The sequence below is a fragment of the Grus americana genome, chromosome 2 (genome assembly GCF_028858705.1).
Source record: "Grus americana isolate bGruAme1 chromosome 2, bGruAme1.mat, whole genome shotgun sequence".
NCBI lineage: Eukaryota > Metazoa > Chordata > Aves > Gruiformes > Gruidae > Grus > Grus americana.
In genome coordinates, this window is record NC_072853.1 from 53,690,106 (window position 1) to 53,706,552 (window position 16,447).

The window sequence follows — 16,447 nt, forward strand, 5'->3', positions numbered from 1 at the left end:
AGACCATCTTGGGAGGGGAGGGGAATTCTGACTAGGAACGCAGAAGCTGCAGGTAGGGAATGTTTTCTAACACCGAAAGCACATAAAGAACCTTCTTATCCCTTATAGTTCTAGGTAAGAGTGCTTACGTACTGACAGTTTAAAATGTAGGCTAAATAAAATCATGCAGCAAGAAGTGCTTTGCCTGGTAACTACCTTCACTGATACATTATGTACTTATTTTCAGTATATGTTTTACTGTTAGTGGGAGGAGGAAAAAAAAAAAAGGAGGAAAAAGCAAAAAGCATTTTCCTTGTTCTGTTAACTCTACTGCTCCAACAGGTAAAACCTGAAATTGAATAGTAATATAGAAACTGGGTCTGCAAATAAGACACTGACGAGTTTTTATTTTAAATTTTTTTACAAAATTATATAAAAAGAATAATCTGCAAACATTTAAAGTTTAATTTAAAAACCTTCACAACTCATAAGACTACCAAAAGGGAAATGAATGTAAAGAAGGTATGCAACGCGTTTTGTTTCCCATTATAAACAGTCAGAACTCTGGAGCTTGTTATCAGGAAAATCAGCATGTCCAGCTTGCCTCTACTACTGCAAATAAGTAAGTGGCAGAGGGTTCATTAAGTGTCCTTTTTCTTTTTTTTTTTTTTTTATTTTTTCAAAGCAAATCTAAGGGCAGAAAACACACACAATGTACCATTCTTAAAAAAAAACCATAATTTTTATGCTAGCTGAAAAATACAGCTCACTGTCATGGCTTTTTCATGTTCCAAGAACATAAAGATAATTTTTTAAATACTTATATTGTGTTAAAATTTCAGTTAAATCTGTTTCATATGCAGAATTTGTAAGATGTTGAGACTGATCATTTACAATATATTCCAAAGATTTAACATATACAAAAAGATGGAATTGCTGACTGTTTTAAAAGTGTAATTTTACACAGAATGTGGTCAGTCAACAATTCATTTGACAATTAGTACAAACACTGCTCCTTTTATTTCCTCTGAGGTACACAGATACAAACATGTAGGAAGATAGACCGCCTTCATAATTATTTTAGTTCAAAACCCACTGTTTTGCAAAAACACAGTCTTCTCTAAAAAAACATATTGCATTCAGAACCATTTACTTCCATTGCCACTCTTTAAAAATATTACATTATCATTCGTTAAAAACAATGCATTGCAAGTGCAACACTGTAGCACTTACAATGCTCAGATTTGAGAGCTGCACTGAGAATACTTTAAAATATCTTTCTTTTCTTGAGGTTTGAAAAAAACAGGGATAGACTTACACTCTAACATCAGTATTTAAATATCTCAGGATCAAAATAAAGGACAAGCTTGTACAGAGACATCATTAAACAGATATCCTGTGCCTTCAAGAATTTTAACTGAAGAGCAATTGGTTTTATTTCTGTTACCTTCTGAGTGCACCATCAGTAATAAAGGTAAGTTCGAGAGCCTGCTGGGAAGGTGCAGAATTTCAGAATTAAGCTACAAGACCCAACTCAGTTTTCCTTCTGCAGAAGGGTGAAATAATCGATGTGCTGAAACTTCAAAACCTCGTTTCCCCAGCTGGTCCAGCCAGGCTGTAGGTTGCGAGCAAACAACTCCAAGCACTCCACATCTGGCTTGATAAATTCTGCCAGAACTGCTGTGCAAGAGAAAAAAAAAAAAAGAAGATAACAGTGATAAAGTTACAAGTAACAATAGTAAACAAATAAAATCTCCCCTGTGCTGCTAGTCGATGAAAAATGGAATGTTTCATTTAAAAAGGGAGAGACAGCAAATTAATTTCAGGGGTTTCATCAAACAGCTGGACTATTTATAGTGAGAAAGTCATTTTAAATAAGTGCCCTTGAGATTCTGAACAATATTGTCAAGGCCTTCAATAGCCTTGATTTATTGGTTTTCATTTAGAGGAAGGGAATGAGGATTTATTTCAGCCTCTTCATAGATGAGTTCTGAACTTTTCACTAATATCAACCAAACACCTCCTAAAGACTCACTTAGCTCCTATAACACAGGGGCAACATTTCTATAAATAAATAAATAAATCCTTTCCTTAATTAAAATCACACTCCTTACTTTTGCATCTTAAAGGAGATAAAAGCATTTTTTTGATGAAAACTTTTAAAAGGTAAAATAAGAAACACCAGTTAAATAAGCATAGCACTAAAAGGGCTTTAAAAATACAAGGACTTCTTTTTCTGCAATACTAACTTGGCAACTGAAGGAATATTTATATAACTGCGTTCATTCATTCAGCAACAAATCTAAAATTTCTTCTACAGTTGGGCATTTTTACTGCTTAAATCCAAATAAATAGATGCCTGTCATTAAAATCAATTGTGTCACCAATTATGACTGGTATTCTTGGAATGATAGAAAAAGATCTTGCATTTTGCCTAAAAAGTATTATTGCAAACAATTTTTGCTAAATGTGTTACTTGGCATTCAGAGCCATTTAGTTTGTGGCTGGGTGAAACAAATTCTTAACTAGGTTTCAGGAAATAGCTACAAAGATATTACACATAAAAACATGCATGAGAAAAGCACAGGTTTAAGTACCACCCAACACAAAGGAGGCAGAAAGACTAAAAAAAATCTATACTACAAAGTACATGTTAATTTTTTACTTTTGTTACTGAGGAAAAAAAAAAAACTATGAAACTATTTGCTTTTCCAAAGGATATCTTGGTCATTTTTATTCAGATTCCCAGTGGTTTCTGAATTTCTATAGCTTAAAAATACAGCATACATCAAAGTGTGAGAGGGAATGCTTTTTTTGGTCTTGTGCAATCCAAGTTCTGACTTTTTGCATCAAGTTTGTCAGTCACAGACTCCCTGTGTGGGACCACATCTGATCTTGTCATGGATTGCTCCTGTTGCAGAAAAAGGAGCATCCACTTCACTTTCTAGTGAGCGTTAACCAACCCCAAATGCATTTCCTACCTACATGATCACCTCTTCCAAATCTTCAATCCATTCAAAACTTTTTTGTAAATATTTTGTAATGGGTTTTTCCAGACTTCCTTGTATTTTGGCATGGCATATAAATCTATTCTTCTTCTCCCAATCTTTAACAAATGTCAAATCAACATCTCCAGTTATTATCAAGTCAGCTTTTAATCTAAAAAATACTGCTACCAGCAGGAATTCTATTCTAGAAACCTCCTTCTTTTAGAAGCAAGCTAAAATGTTTAAACAAATCTAACATTTGCAGAGAAGAGTCTGCGAGGTTTAGAGAAAAACATACATTCTGACAGAAAACTTGCTGCACTGAACATTGCTGTTTGGTGTCACGGGAGTTCATCTAATTAGACACCACTTACAAGTAGCTGCTTTATACTGTTTTGCTAACCCACAATATTAAAAACAATGTGGTAAAATTTATTGTTTTTTCCATGCTCTGTTTAGTTAAGGATTTCTTGAGCACAATTTGCTGCCAACATGATCAGAGAGCTGGAGCACCTCTCCTCTGAGGATGGGCTGAGAGAGTTGGGGTTGTTCAGCCTGGAGAAAAGAAGGTGCCGGGGAGACCTTACAGCAGCCTTACAGTACCTGAAAGGGGCCTACAGGAAAGCTGGAGAGGGACTGTTTACAAGGGCATGGAGTGATAGGACGAGGGGTAATGGCTTAAACTGAAAGAGGAGAGATTTAGATTAGGTATTAGGAAGAAATTCTTCACTGTGAGGGTGGTGAGGCACTGGAACAGGCTGCCCAGAGAAGTTGTGGATGCCCCATCCCTGGTAGTGTTCAAGGCCAGGTTGGATGGGGCTTTGGGCAATGTGGTCTAGCGGAGGGTGTCCCTGCCCGTGGCAGGGGGGTTGGAACTAGATGATCTTTAAGGTCCCTTCCAACCCAAACCATTCTGTAATTTTAACAAAGGTCTTCCAAAAATCTGTTCTCTTGATTATCTAAGAAAGCCTATGTTGCTGGAGGTTGCAATTTTTCCACAGAAGAGAGGGGAGAGACTATGGAAAGCAAAGGTCCAAAGTGTTCAACAAGCTGTCTGTGAGCAGATCCTGATATCTGTAGGATATCTTTTTGACCCTAATGTGCGTAAGATCATGCAGAGCTTACTGCAGAGTAAGGCTTTATATGACTTTTTCCCCCCTGTTCAAAATAGAAGCCTATATAAAGTGTAAGATGGTTCTAAGTAGATGAAGCAATTATTTAGGTGACAAAATTTCATTATGAGCACACTAGTGTTTTTGACATTTGTTCTTAAAATGTCTAGATTAAAAATATCACCACAGCACTATGTCCAGTACTCAAAAGCAGTTTTACTAAGCACCAAAACCTTCCATGCCTGAGAGAACAAATTTTAAAAGCACACTTAGGAGGTTCAACCAACCTCAAAGACTGGTTCACCAGAAAGCAAAAGAGTGGTAGCCAAAAGATGGGTCAGTTCAGCAGAAGCAGGACACTTGTGCCAATCTTTTGATCGATTTCGATACAGAATTTAAAAAAGAAGTCCCAGGAATCTCCCCCTCTCCTGCTGCCAGAGAGCGCACCTTTTTTGAAGTCAGTTTTTTTTTTTTTAAAAACAGAGACAGATTATATATAATTCAAGATCACATTATCATACGGTTTTTCATTGCTAGGTTGTAGGTATTTACATAATCACATCAGGCAGTAACTTGCACTGCAATGGAAATTACCATATCAAGAGGGCAATAATGTGGCTGTATTTTGTTGGCATAAAATCTCATTACACTGGTTCCCTTAAAGTAGGAAAAGGCAGTGTTCAAGTTACAAGTTATAGCTTCTTTGTTAGGCTTTTATATCACCAGAAGGCTATCTTGGCACACGTGGATCTGACTTGCAGCCCTTAAGCAAACTGTGGAGTCTTTTCCTCCTAAAACAGGTTAGCAGATCTACATCCTCTAGTGGAAAGATTAAGTTTTTCTACCATAGGAATAGATTTTCAAAAAAAACCCTAAAAACCCACACAATTACTTTTATCTACTTCCAGATACCACTGATGATGAACAGCTTAAATAGGTAAATAGACTACTCTATCACTTGCAGATGTCAAATGCTATGACAGCAACTCAGGCACCTTTACTTGGGCATCTAATACCCCAGGATACACAAAGCTAGCACAAAGTCAGTTGGTAGATATAACACTGGTCTTCCAGAAAACCTACTGCCTTCTGAAGCGTAATCTGGCAGTCAGGCAGGATACCTGCCATGCCTGCCTACTCTTAATCCCAAACATGTATTGAAGATGCATGCTGCTAAAAATCTTTAAATAAACAAAAGAAAGAATCATTTTCAAAACAAGCAACAGTTTCCCCTTATCTTTTCAACTTCCATTACCTAAAGGGAGAGTTCTGCATGGCAAATTGGATGCACAAAGTGAAAGTGACTGTCTGCTTTTCACCGATTTGTGAACCATGCAAAACACAAAGCATATGATTGAAGGGTTACATTTCATAGTAACCCTTCAAAAGCATTTGCAAAGTAGAGGTCCTTATTGCCCAGTTTGTCTAATCCCTGAACAGGGTAGGACCAGTAAAAGATCTGAAACTCAGCACAAAGATAGCTTTACATCTCTGCATCTTTCCTGAACTTCAAGTTAAACCTAGATGTTGATGCACCTATCAGTCTAACAGTAAGGGCGCACAAGGTGCTTAAGGTAACACAACGCATTTACTTCTTTTTACTTCCAAGAAAACTTCTATAACATGGCCTAACAAGCCAGGGTTGCTACAGGAGGAAGGAGTTCCCAAGATTTCCCATTGCACTCTTCTGCTGGGGATATGCAAAGCGGCTAGAACATAGCCAAGAATTAGTTCCAATGTTTTTAGGCGTACTCCTATATGACAATATTGTTTTCTAACAATAAACATACATACTTAAAAACTGGAAGAGAAATGGCTATAAGAGGAATCTATAAAACAGGAAAAGCAAGAAAGGTGTTTGAAGTTCTACATTACTTCTACATCGTCTGTGTAATAGAATACCTTCTATGTCTTCTAAGAGAAACATTGAATTGAATTAGGAAGAAAAGCTGCTGTTATTTGAATCAAAAACCAAGAGTAAGAAAATTTCATTTTAACACATTTGCATAAAAAAACTTAAATACATTTACAATGACGTATTAAAGCTCTAAGCACTGAACACAGCACATGCATCACCAAAAACCCCTACAGTTGCAATTTCATGGTTAAATGCACTGTAGGAACCCAAACATCTCTTTTTGATGGCTTGCTTTAATTTACATCTTTCTCTTCCCCCAGAGAGATAAACTGTTATAATCAGTCACTAATTGACTACATATGTACCAACATACAGCCTTTATAGTAGTAACACAAAATAGAGTGCCAGACAGCATCAGTAAATACTAATATTTTTGGCTTTGTTACTACTTAAACAAAGCATAAAGAATGCATGTGACTCATCAAGTGTCCTTCTCCTCCATTGCCAAATCTCTGCTTCCATTCAAATTTCTCTGAACCACTCTAGGATGTAGCTCAGCTGCTCTCTACTGGCCACTTGAGAACAGTGTCCGATCACGAAAGCAATACTCTTTTACTGAAGTCAAAGTATCAGCAATTAGCTTTTGTCTTACAGTCTACCTTTTCATTCCATAACCATGTTCTAAATGGAGCTGCCAAAACAGTAGGATATGCCTAGATTTTTATGAAAATCTTATAAAACACTGATACAGCTCAACAACAAATTCATTTTCAAGCAGAAACATAAATGCTGCACAATGGTATCAAATCCCAGCACCCAAGTAAAGACTCAATCAATAAATCAGCACAGACAATTTCCTTCAAAACCCATTCAGGATCATCATTTATAAAGGATTCCCCAATATGGTTTCTAGATTCTGCCCTACAAAAGAATTATTCTGAGGACCATTCTAGCACTAGAATTCTCTGTAATACCTACAAACTGCTGTTTTGCACCCTTGGATACCTCACAAGTTTCCTGTTTGTGTCTGAGTGTGCTGCTAAGTATTGATTTTCTGAAGAGGCCCTAGGTGCCTGCCTCACAAGTCACTACCCTACTGTTCATTAGCTTAAATGAACACACATACTTCCTGCTGTAGCCCTAATTCTTAAAGATGTGGCTTCAGAACTGCAAAAAGATCCTCCTAGAGCTGCCTTTTTTTTTTTTGGCTAACCAAAGTGTGTGTCATCTACTAGTTTTTGAACAGGTATATAGATGTATGTTAATTTAATAAGTACAAGCCCAAAACATAAATTTTAGAGCCTCCCTGAATGTATAACAACTGTCCAGATCAGCTTCCTAACTGACGTTGTCCTGCTCCTTTGGAACAGAAAACGGAAAGCATTTCAGTGAAGCCAACTGTGATGGCTCTCCTCTCCAACAATATTATGCATTTCTTCTACCTGCCTTTTCTGATGTGATTACATAGCACCCACATGCACCTGGAATATTTGCAGATTCATCATGAGTTTTTCCCCTTGGTGGGTACGTTGAAACTGCTTGTGAGAGGTATTAAATATGTTTCTTACCATAGCACTGTATGGCACTCAGGTTCTATAATGATGAAAAAAGTACAACCTTCTATTGATAAAAATCAAAGTAAGCTTGCTCCAGAACAATGTGCAACAGGTAACATATCACACGGAAATCTTCAAATCCTTTGGACTAAACTCTGAAAAGTTGAATTCATTTCCACACTAACTGGCTGGTTGAAGTTACTCATCAATTTCAGTAAATTAAGTACAGCTCCTCAGAAACAAGCAGGGCATGCCTTATTTGCTGCCTATTGTTAACAATTTTAAAATTATTAGGTTTTTGGATTTAAAGGCACAATTGTACTGTAGAGGTATAAGCAGCTCATGCACAAATGAAACCATTTCTTTCAGGATGACATAATAAAACAAGGTTTCTGCTTTTATTAACTATTTTATATATTCCTAAAGTCACACCCCCCCCAAGGCACTTGAGGTCATTTGGCATAACTTCATGCATACAGTATCTGTGAACTGTTCCTGCAGCATTTAAAAAACAAACTTTAAAAATGCAACTTTTTGTAACATGTCTACCCAAAATATTCACACAACAATGCTTGAAGTTCTACTTTTCATATTCATTTCTAGAGACCAAGACTTAGGTGCCTGACAATATTTTCAGAAACATTGAGGAACTGCGAGTCCTGTTGAGCTAAATTGCTTAGCATATGGGAAATTACGGCACTTCATATATAAAGGTATCTCATTCTAGGTACATCATTTCAGACCTCCAAGTCCAATGCCCTACAGAAACATTACACAACAAAACAAAACGTACCAGTAAGAGGGGGTTTATGTGAATGCAGACTGCAGGGTACGCTGACAATTAACTTATGTTCTGGAATTGGAAGTACATCTTCAGATTTCCTGTTGTATAAACCAGAGCAAGAGGAAGTATGAGAATGAATACCACCAAATGTGATGCTGCAGCTCTCACAGAGCTACTTCAGATGGCAGGTAACACACAGAATGTTCATTCACAGTCAAACGAGGTAAGCCTAAGAGAAGTTAAATGTTGCTCAGCCATAATATATAAAAAGAAGAGTTTATGAAATCACTGAAGCTTTAGACAAAATGTGGTTAACAATAGCCATACAAAGCCATTGAGAACAAACAACGTAGTCCTGTATGTTTTCGTGTGCAGAAAAACACCGGCATGCCCACAATGGTGTCAGCCTCTGCCAAGGACTTACGGTCCAGGAGAACGTGTCGGCAAAGGCAGGCCTCTCCACAAGGCTTTTATCTAAGCCAGTTTCCCAGCACAGACAGATTTAAAGAACAAAGGTTTCCATCCTTTAATCTCACTAAAGCACTCCCTCATCCCAATGCTAATAAGGCTATTTTTAGGTCCAAAATCAGCCAAAAGATGACACCAAGAGAAGATTTTGGGACATTATGCTGTATAATGAACAACTGATATATACAATGAGAATCCTAGCAGCCTCAAAAAAAGACATTTACCATAAATCGTCTGGCATACCTTAAGGCTTCCTTTTCGCCTCCTTGAACTCTCCCCAATACAAGAACTTCATAGGGCTTTTTGTGTAAAGAATCCAAAGGCAATACAAATTCTCCAGTTCTAGTAACCTGACAAAAAGGAGTTAAAAATTGGATATAAAAATCTTTCCCTGTGTATTTCTGAGACATTTTCTTTGATAAAAAAAGATACTGATGATACCATATCTTTCAAATACAAAAGCAACATGGTAATAAATAGACAAATGATAAAAACATTAAGTATCATAGTGCAAGCCCTCTCGGTCTCCAAGAAAGCAAGAAAACAAATGGAGAACTTACTTTTACCCAGTGCCACTCAGCAAGCGTTTTCACAGACCAATAAGGATAAAGTTCATGCTTAACAAAACGTAAGTGCTTCTGTCTGTTGGTCACCCACGTGACTACAAGACAATTTGGAGCAGCTAGTGCTGGTACAGGAATCTGCTTGATTTGCCATGAAGACAAGTAACTGTACCTGTATGCCAATACAGTGAGAATGCAAGTTAGCGTATACCAAATAAAAACATTGCAAAGCAACACAAATGGATAAAGAAATCACACGACCAACACATTTCAAGAATTATCTACTGATAACACAAGTGGTAAAAATTGATCAAGACTGACACCCAGCGGCCAAATCTCATGGATTCTGATATCCAATCATTAGTGTATGAAGGTAGGCATGTGCCCAAATCACTAGCGTATGCAAGTTTTACCAAGCAGAACCTTTAACTGTGTATTTCTACTACTCCCTCCCCCAAATAAAGTATTATGAGTTGTGATTCTGAAGAAGTCTAAAAGCCCACGTTTAATTCCAGAACTATCATATGTAATTCAATACTCTTATCTTTACACCAAAACAAAGCTATTTAGTGAAAAGTAGCTCTTTAGTCAATGTAACATTCACTTTTCATAATAAGTAATCTCTCTTCTGAATGAAAATGACAAGTGAGTCATTTACAAGTGCAAAGGCAACACTAATTTGACTGGCAAGTTACAAGGTCATAAAAGAGTAGTCACTTCTCCAATTATTTGCAGAAGTTATTCATTATTTTTAAATTACCATTCATGGTAAAACTTCTCTAGGTTATTCAGAATAGTTGTGCACATTTTTGAGCTAAACTGTATGCTATATCAGTGAATACAGTATGCTTTCCATATTCTGTCTTGTTCTGCCATTTTTCTCATCATGCTATTCTACACTATTAGTGAGTCGCAATTTGTGGAACCTACACCTTGTAGCATAAAAAACATCGGCACACTGCCTACTGAAATTGACAGCCACTGCCTGGGCACCCAGAATCCCTATACAATGCAACAGTGAGAACAGCAGTGAGAAACAGGTAACAAGGATAAAATCCAAAATACCTCCTGGATAAGATCGCCTAGAGAAAACAAGACTCACAACCCAGATGTGAAATGCTTAACAAAGATTAGCCATCAACAAGGCAACTAACAGCAGTGATAGCTCTTCCACCTTTTGCCTTTATTTTGGAAGGCAGAGAGGGTCTTGCTGGTTAATTCATACTTGTGAATAACTACAATTTTCTTTTGAGTAACTTACATAGCTAAGAAATACACCTGAAAGTTTAACTCTGGGTTTCTAGAGGTTTCTGTAAGGCTTTTGAAGTAAAACATACTAAATCAGTCTCTGCATCTTCAAGTTATGTCTTCCTAACAAGCTTGAAAAGCTACAGGAGACATTATTCTAGGAAGTTGTAAGGCTCTATCTCCCATCTGCCCTTCTTTCATGTGGATACAATTCTATGGTAATCAAGGGAGCTCCACTGCCATAAGCCTGATGTTACTCAGTGGCAAAGGAAGCCAATAAAATTAAGTTAATGACTCCATAAACTACAGTACTCAGAAGGTTCCTATTGCACTTGAGGATTTTACTGCTGCAATAGCACTTTCCCTCTTCTACCCATCAGACTGAAGCCCAAACTACCACTCAAATTAAAAAATAAAATTAAAACCCTAAAACTTCTAAACTGGACCTCAGTCCTGGAAATACTTACACATTTATCTAGTTTTATGCCCACTAAAGTAACACTATTAATTTTGAATGATCTGGGCCTTACAAAACAGTTGACTTCAGGCTTTCCTTATAAGTCTCAAGGACTAACATTCTCTCGCCAGTTAGGCAAGTTAAGATCCTCTCTTACAAATATTTTGTATGCAAAATATCCAAGCCATTTCAGTGAAATCTGAGATATTTCACAGACTTGAAGGTAGGCATGTGCCCAAATATTTGCTAATTTAAACTACAGTCTCAGAGTTCTATTAATCTTGGATTGCATAAGTATATTAAAATGTTAATTACCCTTTGTAAGGTAAGATGACAAAGCGTGTTTGATTTTACTATAAAATTTACCTGTTACTCCTTTTAACAGACTTGTTCTCCCATGGTGGATCAATCACAATTACATTGTATTTTTTCTTGTCTGGGAAGTGAACAAACAAAAAAGTGCCAGTAAATTAGTTTTAAAATTAAATCTACTAGGTAAAACTGATACAGGCTTAGCTACCCAGGTACAGACAACATTTAAAGAGCCAACTATGCAGCAAAACTGCAACTTACTTCTGTTCTTTCCAAACAGGATGTTAAAAGGCTTCTAGCATGCTTGTTTTAATTCAGATGATTGTACACTTCAGAGATTTTTAGGCTGATCACCTAAAGAAAGGATGACCATCTTGGGGACTTTCAGAAAAAAAACCTGACAGCAGAGTGCAAGTCTCAAAGATGAAAATTTCTCCTATTTGCTATGTAATAAGGCACCCAGCTGAGTGTAAGGCTGCAGCCCTGAACGCAAGATTTCTGTCCTGTTTGATCTTTCAGCAGGCCACACACAGAGCTCCAAACCAGCCCTGTAAAAATGTGTTTCACACTAGTGGAGGTGAAGAGAGACAGAAAGCTAGATCCGGTGTATGAAATGGAAATTGGTGGACAGGAGGAAGAGAACTGGAAGAGTTTTCATGGGAGAAGCTGGGTTTACTTTAGTTAGAGGATAGAAAATACAGGACGCATCCATGAAAAAAACAGGACTCTCCAATTTTATTTTTTCCATAGAACATATCTGTTCCTTCATCAAATCTGATGCTAATTATTTAAATAAATAAATTTAAATAAGAACAACAGCTTAATATTTAATACCCATTAAATGTGCTTTCTAAGTCTTATTCCTTTATTAACATTGGAGGTGTTATCCCCATGGTGGGCTGACCAGCAAGAAATACTTCCCTTTTGGTAGGTGAAAGGGAAGATGAAAAATAACAATTAAAATGGACAGTAGACTTCCTCAAAAAAAAATCTAAAGTCATGGCATAATATTAATATTCATTGTTGGTTATTTAAAAAGCATTTTCTCAAATATCTTGGATTGCTCTCTGACCTCTGAAAGAATTCAAACTTGCTATATGCACAGCTGTGCACGGCAATAGCACAGCAACAGTGATCATCTTTCTTTCATACAGTTGAGAACAGCTAGCTGTCTAAATTCTGGGTTTCAAATATAAAATTATTATTTGGATAATAAGATTCCACCTCCTGTATGTCTTTTTAATAATAATAAAATCAGTGAACATCTAAGTCACATATCAAAAGGGAAGAAACGTATGTAGCTAACAAATCTAAAATTACTGAATAAAGGGTAGAGCAGTAATCCCCAGCTCTTGTTCACAGGCAACATATTTCCTGTAAGATAGTCTGATGAAGTTAAAATAGTAATGAAGGTCAAATTGAAAGCTAATGGAATGGTGAAGTACAGTGAAGACTGCCACATGTTGTCAGCTTAAAGCTTTCTGCATGGCCCGTTAACGCTGGGGATAATGCCTTGGATAGCTATTGATAAACTTTACAGAGGAGTTATTAATTCTAAAATCCCACCATTTCCCTGTCACTGATTTTAGCTTAAGCCAATACTCTCAGCTGTGAAATGTAGCAGCTGAAAAGACAACTCACATTTGCTACTCGTAATCTTGCTAAAGTGGTGTTCACCTCCAGCTGGGTACAGCAGCCTCTCAAACAGTTATCTTCTCTGGGGGACACCAGGGTTGGTTTCACAATCAGTTTATGCCAATCTAAATAGACTCAAACACTAAACAAGACAAATCTTTACACAAACCATTGCTTTAAAGTGCATAAACTCATCACTCTCCCATGGTCTAATTTACCTAAAAACCAAGACAGCAGGAACATCGCCCCAGCAGCAGCATGGACTTATCTATGTTAAAGCCTCATCGTGTGGGACAGGGACCTAGAGCACATAGCTAGTCCCAGTTTCATGCATTTACATGACTTCTATACTGACAGTGGCTCACACCATGCTCACAAACTGTCCTATTTTGGGCTTCAAGTAAAATGCTGTGGCTGCGATTTTTAAAGGAGCCTCCTGGAGACAGATGCCATGAGGTCCTAACCACTCAAGATTCCTCTGAAAACCCTCACCTATTTGCACAAAATTAGAAATACCACTCTGAAAGCTTGCACAGCACTTCCTATCAGTGTGACACTGCATATTAAAATCTGTTCATTGAGTCCTTAGTCATCTTGACATTAATTGCCCTTCTCAGGCAGGAGAGAACTGGTAAATTGCAATGCCTAAAGATACTTACAATTCAGCAGGGGCTGTAAACATGAAATATCAGATAAAAGGAAACTGCTTTTTGGTGGCACCAAGTACTTCTGCCCCATTAACACAACTATCTTTGCACAGTTCGAGCTGTTTTCTGCAACACACGAAAGCAAGTCCTGCTCTGGAATGGAGGTTTCATCATCTAGCACATGTACAGCTTGTTGGTCGCTTTCATTTACAGCTGGAAACTGCTTTGCCATTTCACATAATTCAGCCAACCCACAGCCAATGTGTCCAGGAACAACATTCCTCCTGCAACTGAGTTCTGCAGTAGCACGGTGAAGAAAACCACTTTTAAGCCCTTCTTGGACTAAATGCAAAGTGCCTTCCCAAATCAGCTTCCTCACCTGTATGGTCATAAAGAAACAGGGGAAAAAGAAAGGATCTTTCAAGTATCTACTTGATCAGGGAATGCAACAGAAATCAAAACATTTTCAGTCTGCAGAGTGGGAAAACGATCCTTGCCAAATACTAAGATAATTGACTTATCATGCCCTTGTAGCTTTTAAGTCCATGACAACTTTTTTTTTTTTTTTTTTTTTTTTTTTAAGTAAAGTGACAATAATTAGAAGCCTGGAGAAAGAAAGAGTGAGGGACTACCAAATAAAACATTTCATAGACAATAAAGGCGGAATGTTACTGTTCCAAACACACATCAATTTCAAAGCAATAATTTGAAGTATAAGTTAAAATTCTAATCTAATTGTGATAGTAAGAGTTCATACTTTTACTTCATATCTTTCAAAATGATAAAAGTTGAACAGCTGAACTAATGCAGATGACTTATTTTTACACCCATATGTTAATTCACAGGTAGACAAAGCCTCTTGACTATCAAAAAATTGAAACAGTAATTTTAACAAATAGCTGCTGAAGGAATTTAGCATATTTTGTACTGTTCCCTATGTTGACTCTGACTGAAATTCATAAATGGATTCAATGTCTGCTTTCACTGGCAGAAACAAATTTGGGTTGGGTTTTGTTTTTTTAAAACAATTCTAAAGATATGAGTAAGTTCCAAAATAATCTTGTCCTGGTTTCAGCTGAGATAGAGTTAATTTTCTTCCTAGCAGCTGGTGTAGTGCTGTTTTGGATTTAGGATGAGAACAACGTCGATAACACACTGATGTTTTTAGTTGTTGCCAAGCAGTGAAGGGCTTTTCAGCTTCTCATACTGCCCTGCCAACAAGAAGGTGGGGGGGGTGCCCAAAAAGCTGGGAGGGGACACAGCCAGGACAGCTGTCCCAGACTGGCCAAAGGGATATTCCATACCATATGATGTCACGCTCCGTATATAGCTGGGGGGTGGGCCAGGAGGCAGTTGGCTCAAGAACTAGCTGAGTATTGGCTTTGACTGGTGAGCAATTGTGCCGTGCATCACTTCTTTTGTATATTCTTTCATCATTATTATTTTCTTCCTTTTCTGTCCTGTTAAACTGTCCTTATCTCAACCCACAAGTTTTACCTTTCCTTTTTTCTTTCTGATTCTCTCCCACATCCCACTGCGGGGAAGGGGAGTGAGCAAACAGCTGTGTGGTTGTTTTAGCTGCCTGCCAGGTTAAACCACAAGAAATCTAAATTGACTTGCAGAGCTACAACCTTTAACACTACAAATACAGTAAAACCCAATACATTCTAATCTGTGAATGGTATCAGAGGCTAACTGGGATCATAGATTTTTTTTCAAAACAGTGTCTTTTTTACACATTCACCAAAAATAATTTGAAGTTATACAGGCCTCCAAGACACCAAATTTCTCTTCGTTTCCTCCCTTATTCCTGTTGTTGAATGACTGTATTTTAGCTTAGAGGATTTCATGCTCATAAACCTCTGTTTGATGTTGAAGTTCTCTCCTTTAAGGCAACTCTGCACATGCATAGCTTATTCAGAACAATAATTACAGGATCTCTATACCTTATCATAGCAAAATGTACGTTTGCTACAAAATTGTTGCCATGTAAAAGAAGAAAAATTTAGTCATTTAAATATAGTCCAAGAGGAACAGAATTAAACAAAAAGCCCAACATGACTGACACCTTTGTCAGAGGAAGGAAAGCAAGTGTAGGTCCTAGTTCAGGTTCACATCATTATTTAGGAAAGCAGTAAGACTACATCAAACATTAACCACAAATTACATTTCTAGAATTTACTAACATGCTTCAGTTGTAACTTCACCAGTAGATCAATGACAGGAGCCTAAACAGGGACCTGAATTCTAATTAATTCATGATGCTTTAGTATGACAACAAAAATGTTAGAGGGAATAATTCTCTCTCATTAGCAGAAGCAAGACGTCTTGGAGCACATTTGGTCAGACAAGCTTTGAATAACTTCAGCATACTGCCTTGATAAACTAAAGATAAGGTGATCTTCAGAACAGGTTATGCTGTTTATTTCAAATCAGTCACTTCCTGTTCAACTAATATTCAATTCATCACTATATAATGCTCAGTTATCCACAACTTTTAATAAAAGATATTTTGTGAATGCAGCTTCCAGCTCTTCGAAATGTCTCAGCTGCAGTTTCATGTCTAGTTTATTTCACTTATATCTACACAAAAGATACTCTCTGTATGCACTTACTCATTTGAGGACTGGAGAGATGACCTTCCTATTATTGGAACAAGCTACAAGAACAGAACTTGATTGCAACCGTGTCTTGCACTCTGTAAGTGCCCAAAGTCAGGTATCACGTACTTGCAAAACATACTTTTGTTCAAGCTTACCTTTGAATGGTATTCTAAAGCATCCTGTTCACCTTGGTTGAATGCACATTTCCTTCTACGTTTCTAGAGAATGAGCAAACAGT

The 16,447-nt window shown here is 37.3% G+C and overlaps 1 protein-coding gene across 7 annotated transcripts in view; it reads right to left on the reverse strand.

The window, feature by feature from the left end:
* The window catches only part of METTL4 (methyltransferase 4, N6-adenosine), a 58,238-nt gene that overhangs the window by 39,805 nt on the left and 1,986 nt on the right, over window positions 1–16,447 (reverse strand). For 5 of the 7 annotated variants that reach the window (XM_054815925.1, XM_054815926.1, XM_054815922.1 and 2 more), the window contains 6 exons: window positions 16,365–16,427; window positions 13,619–13,985; window positions 11,379–11,448; window positions 9,305–9,479; window positions 8,988–9,094; window positions 8,286–8,374 (listed from right to left, as the gene is read on the reverse strand). In XM_054815925.1, coding sequence (XP_054671900.1) covers window positions 8,286–8,374; window positions 8,988–9,094; window positions 9,305–9,479; window positions 11,379–11,448; window positions 13,619–13,985; window positions 16,365–16,427 — 871 coding nt within the window. Of the gene's footprint in view, window positions 1–369; window positions 1,660–8,285; window positions 8,375–8,987; window positions 9,095–9,304; window positions 9,480–11,378; window positions 11,449–13,618; window positions 13,986–16,364; window positions 16,428–16,447 lie in introns of those variants that run through there. The other 2 variants (XM_054815924.1, XM_054815923.1) reach the window with 2 other exon arrangements.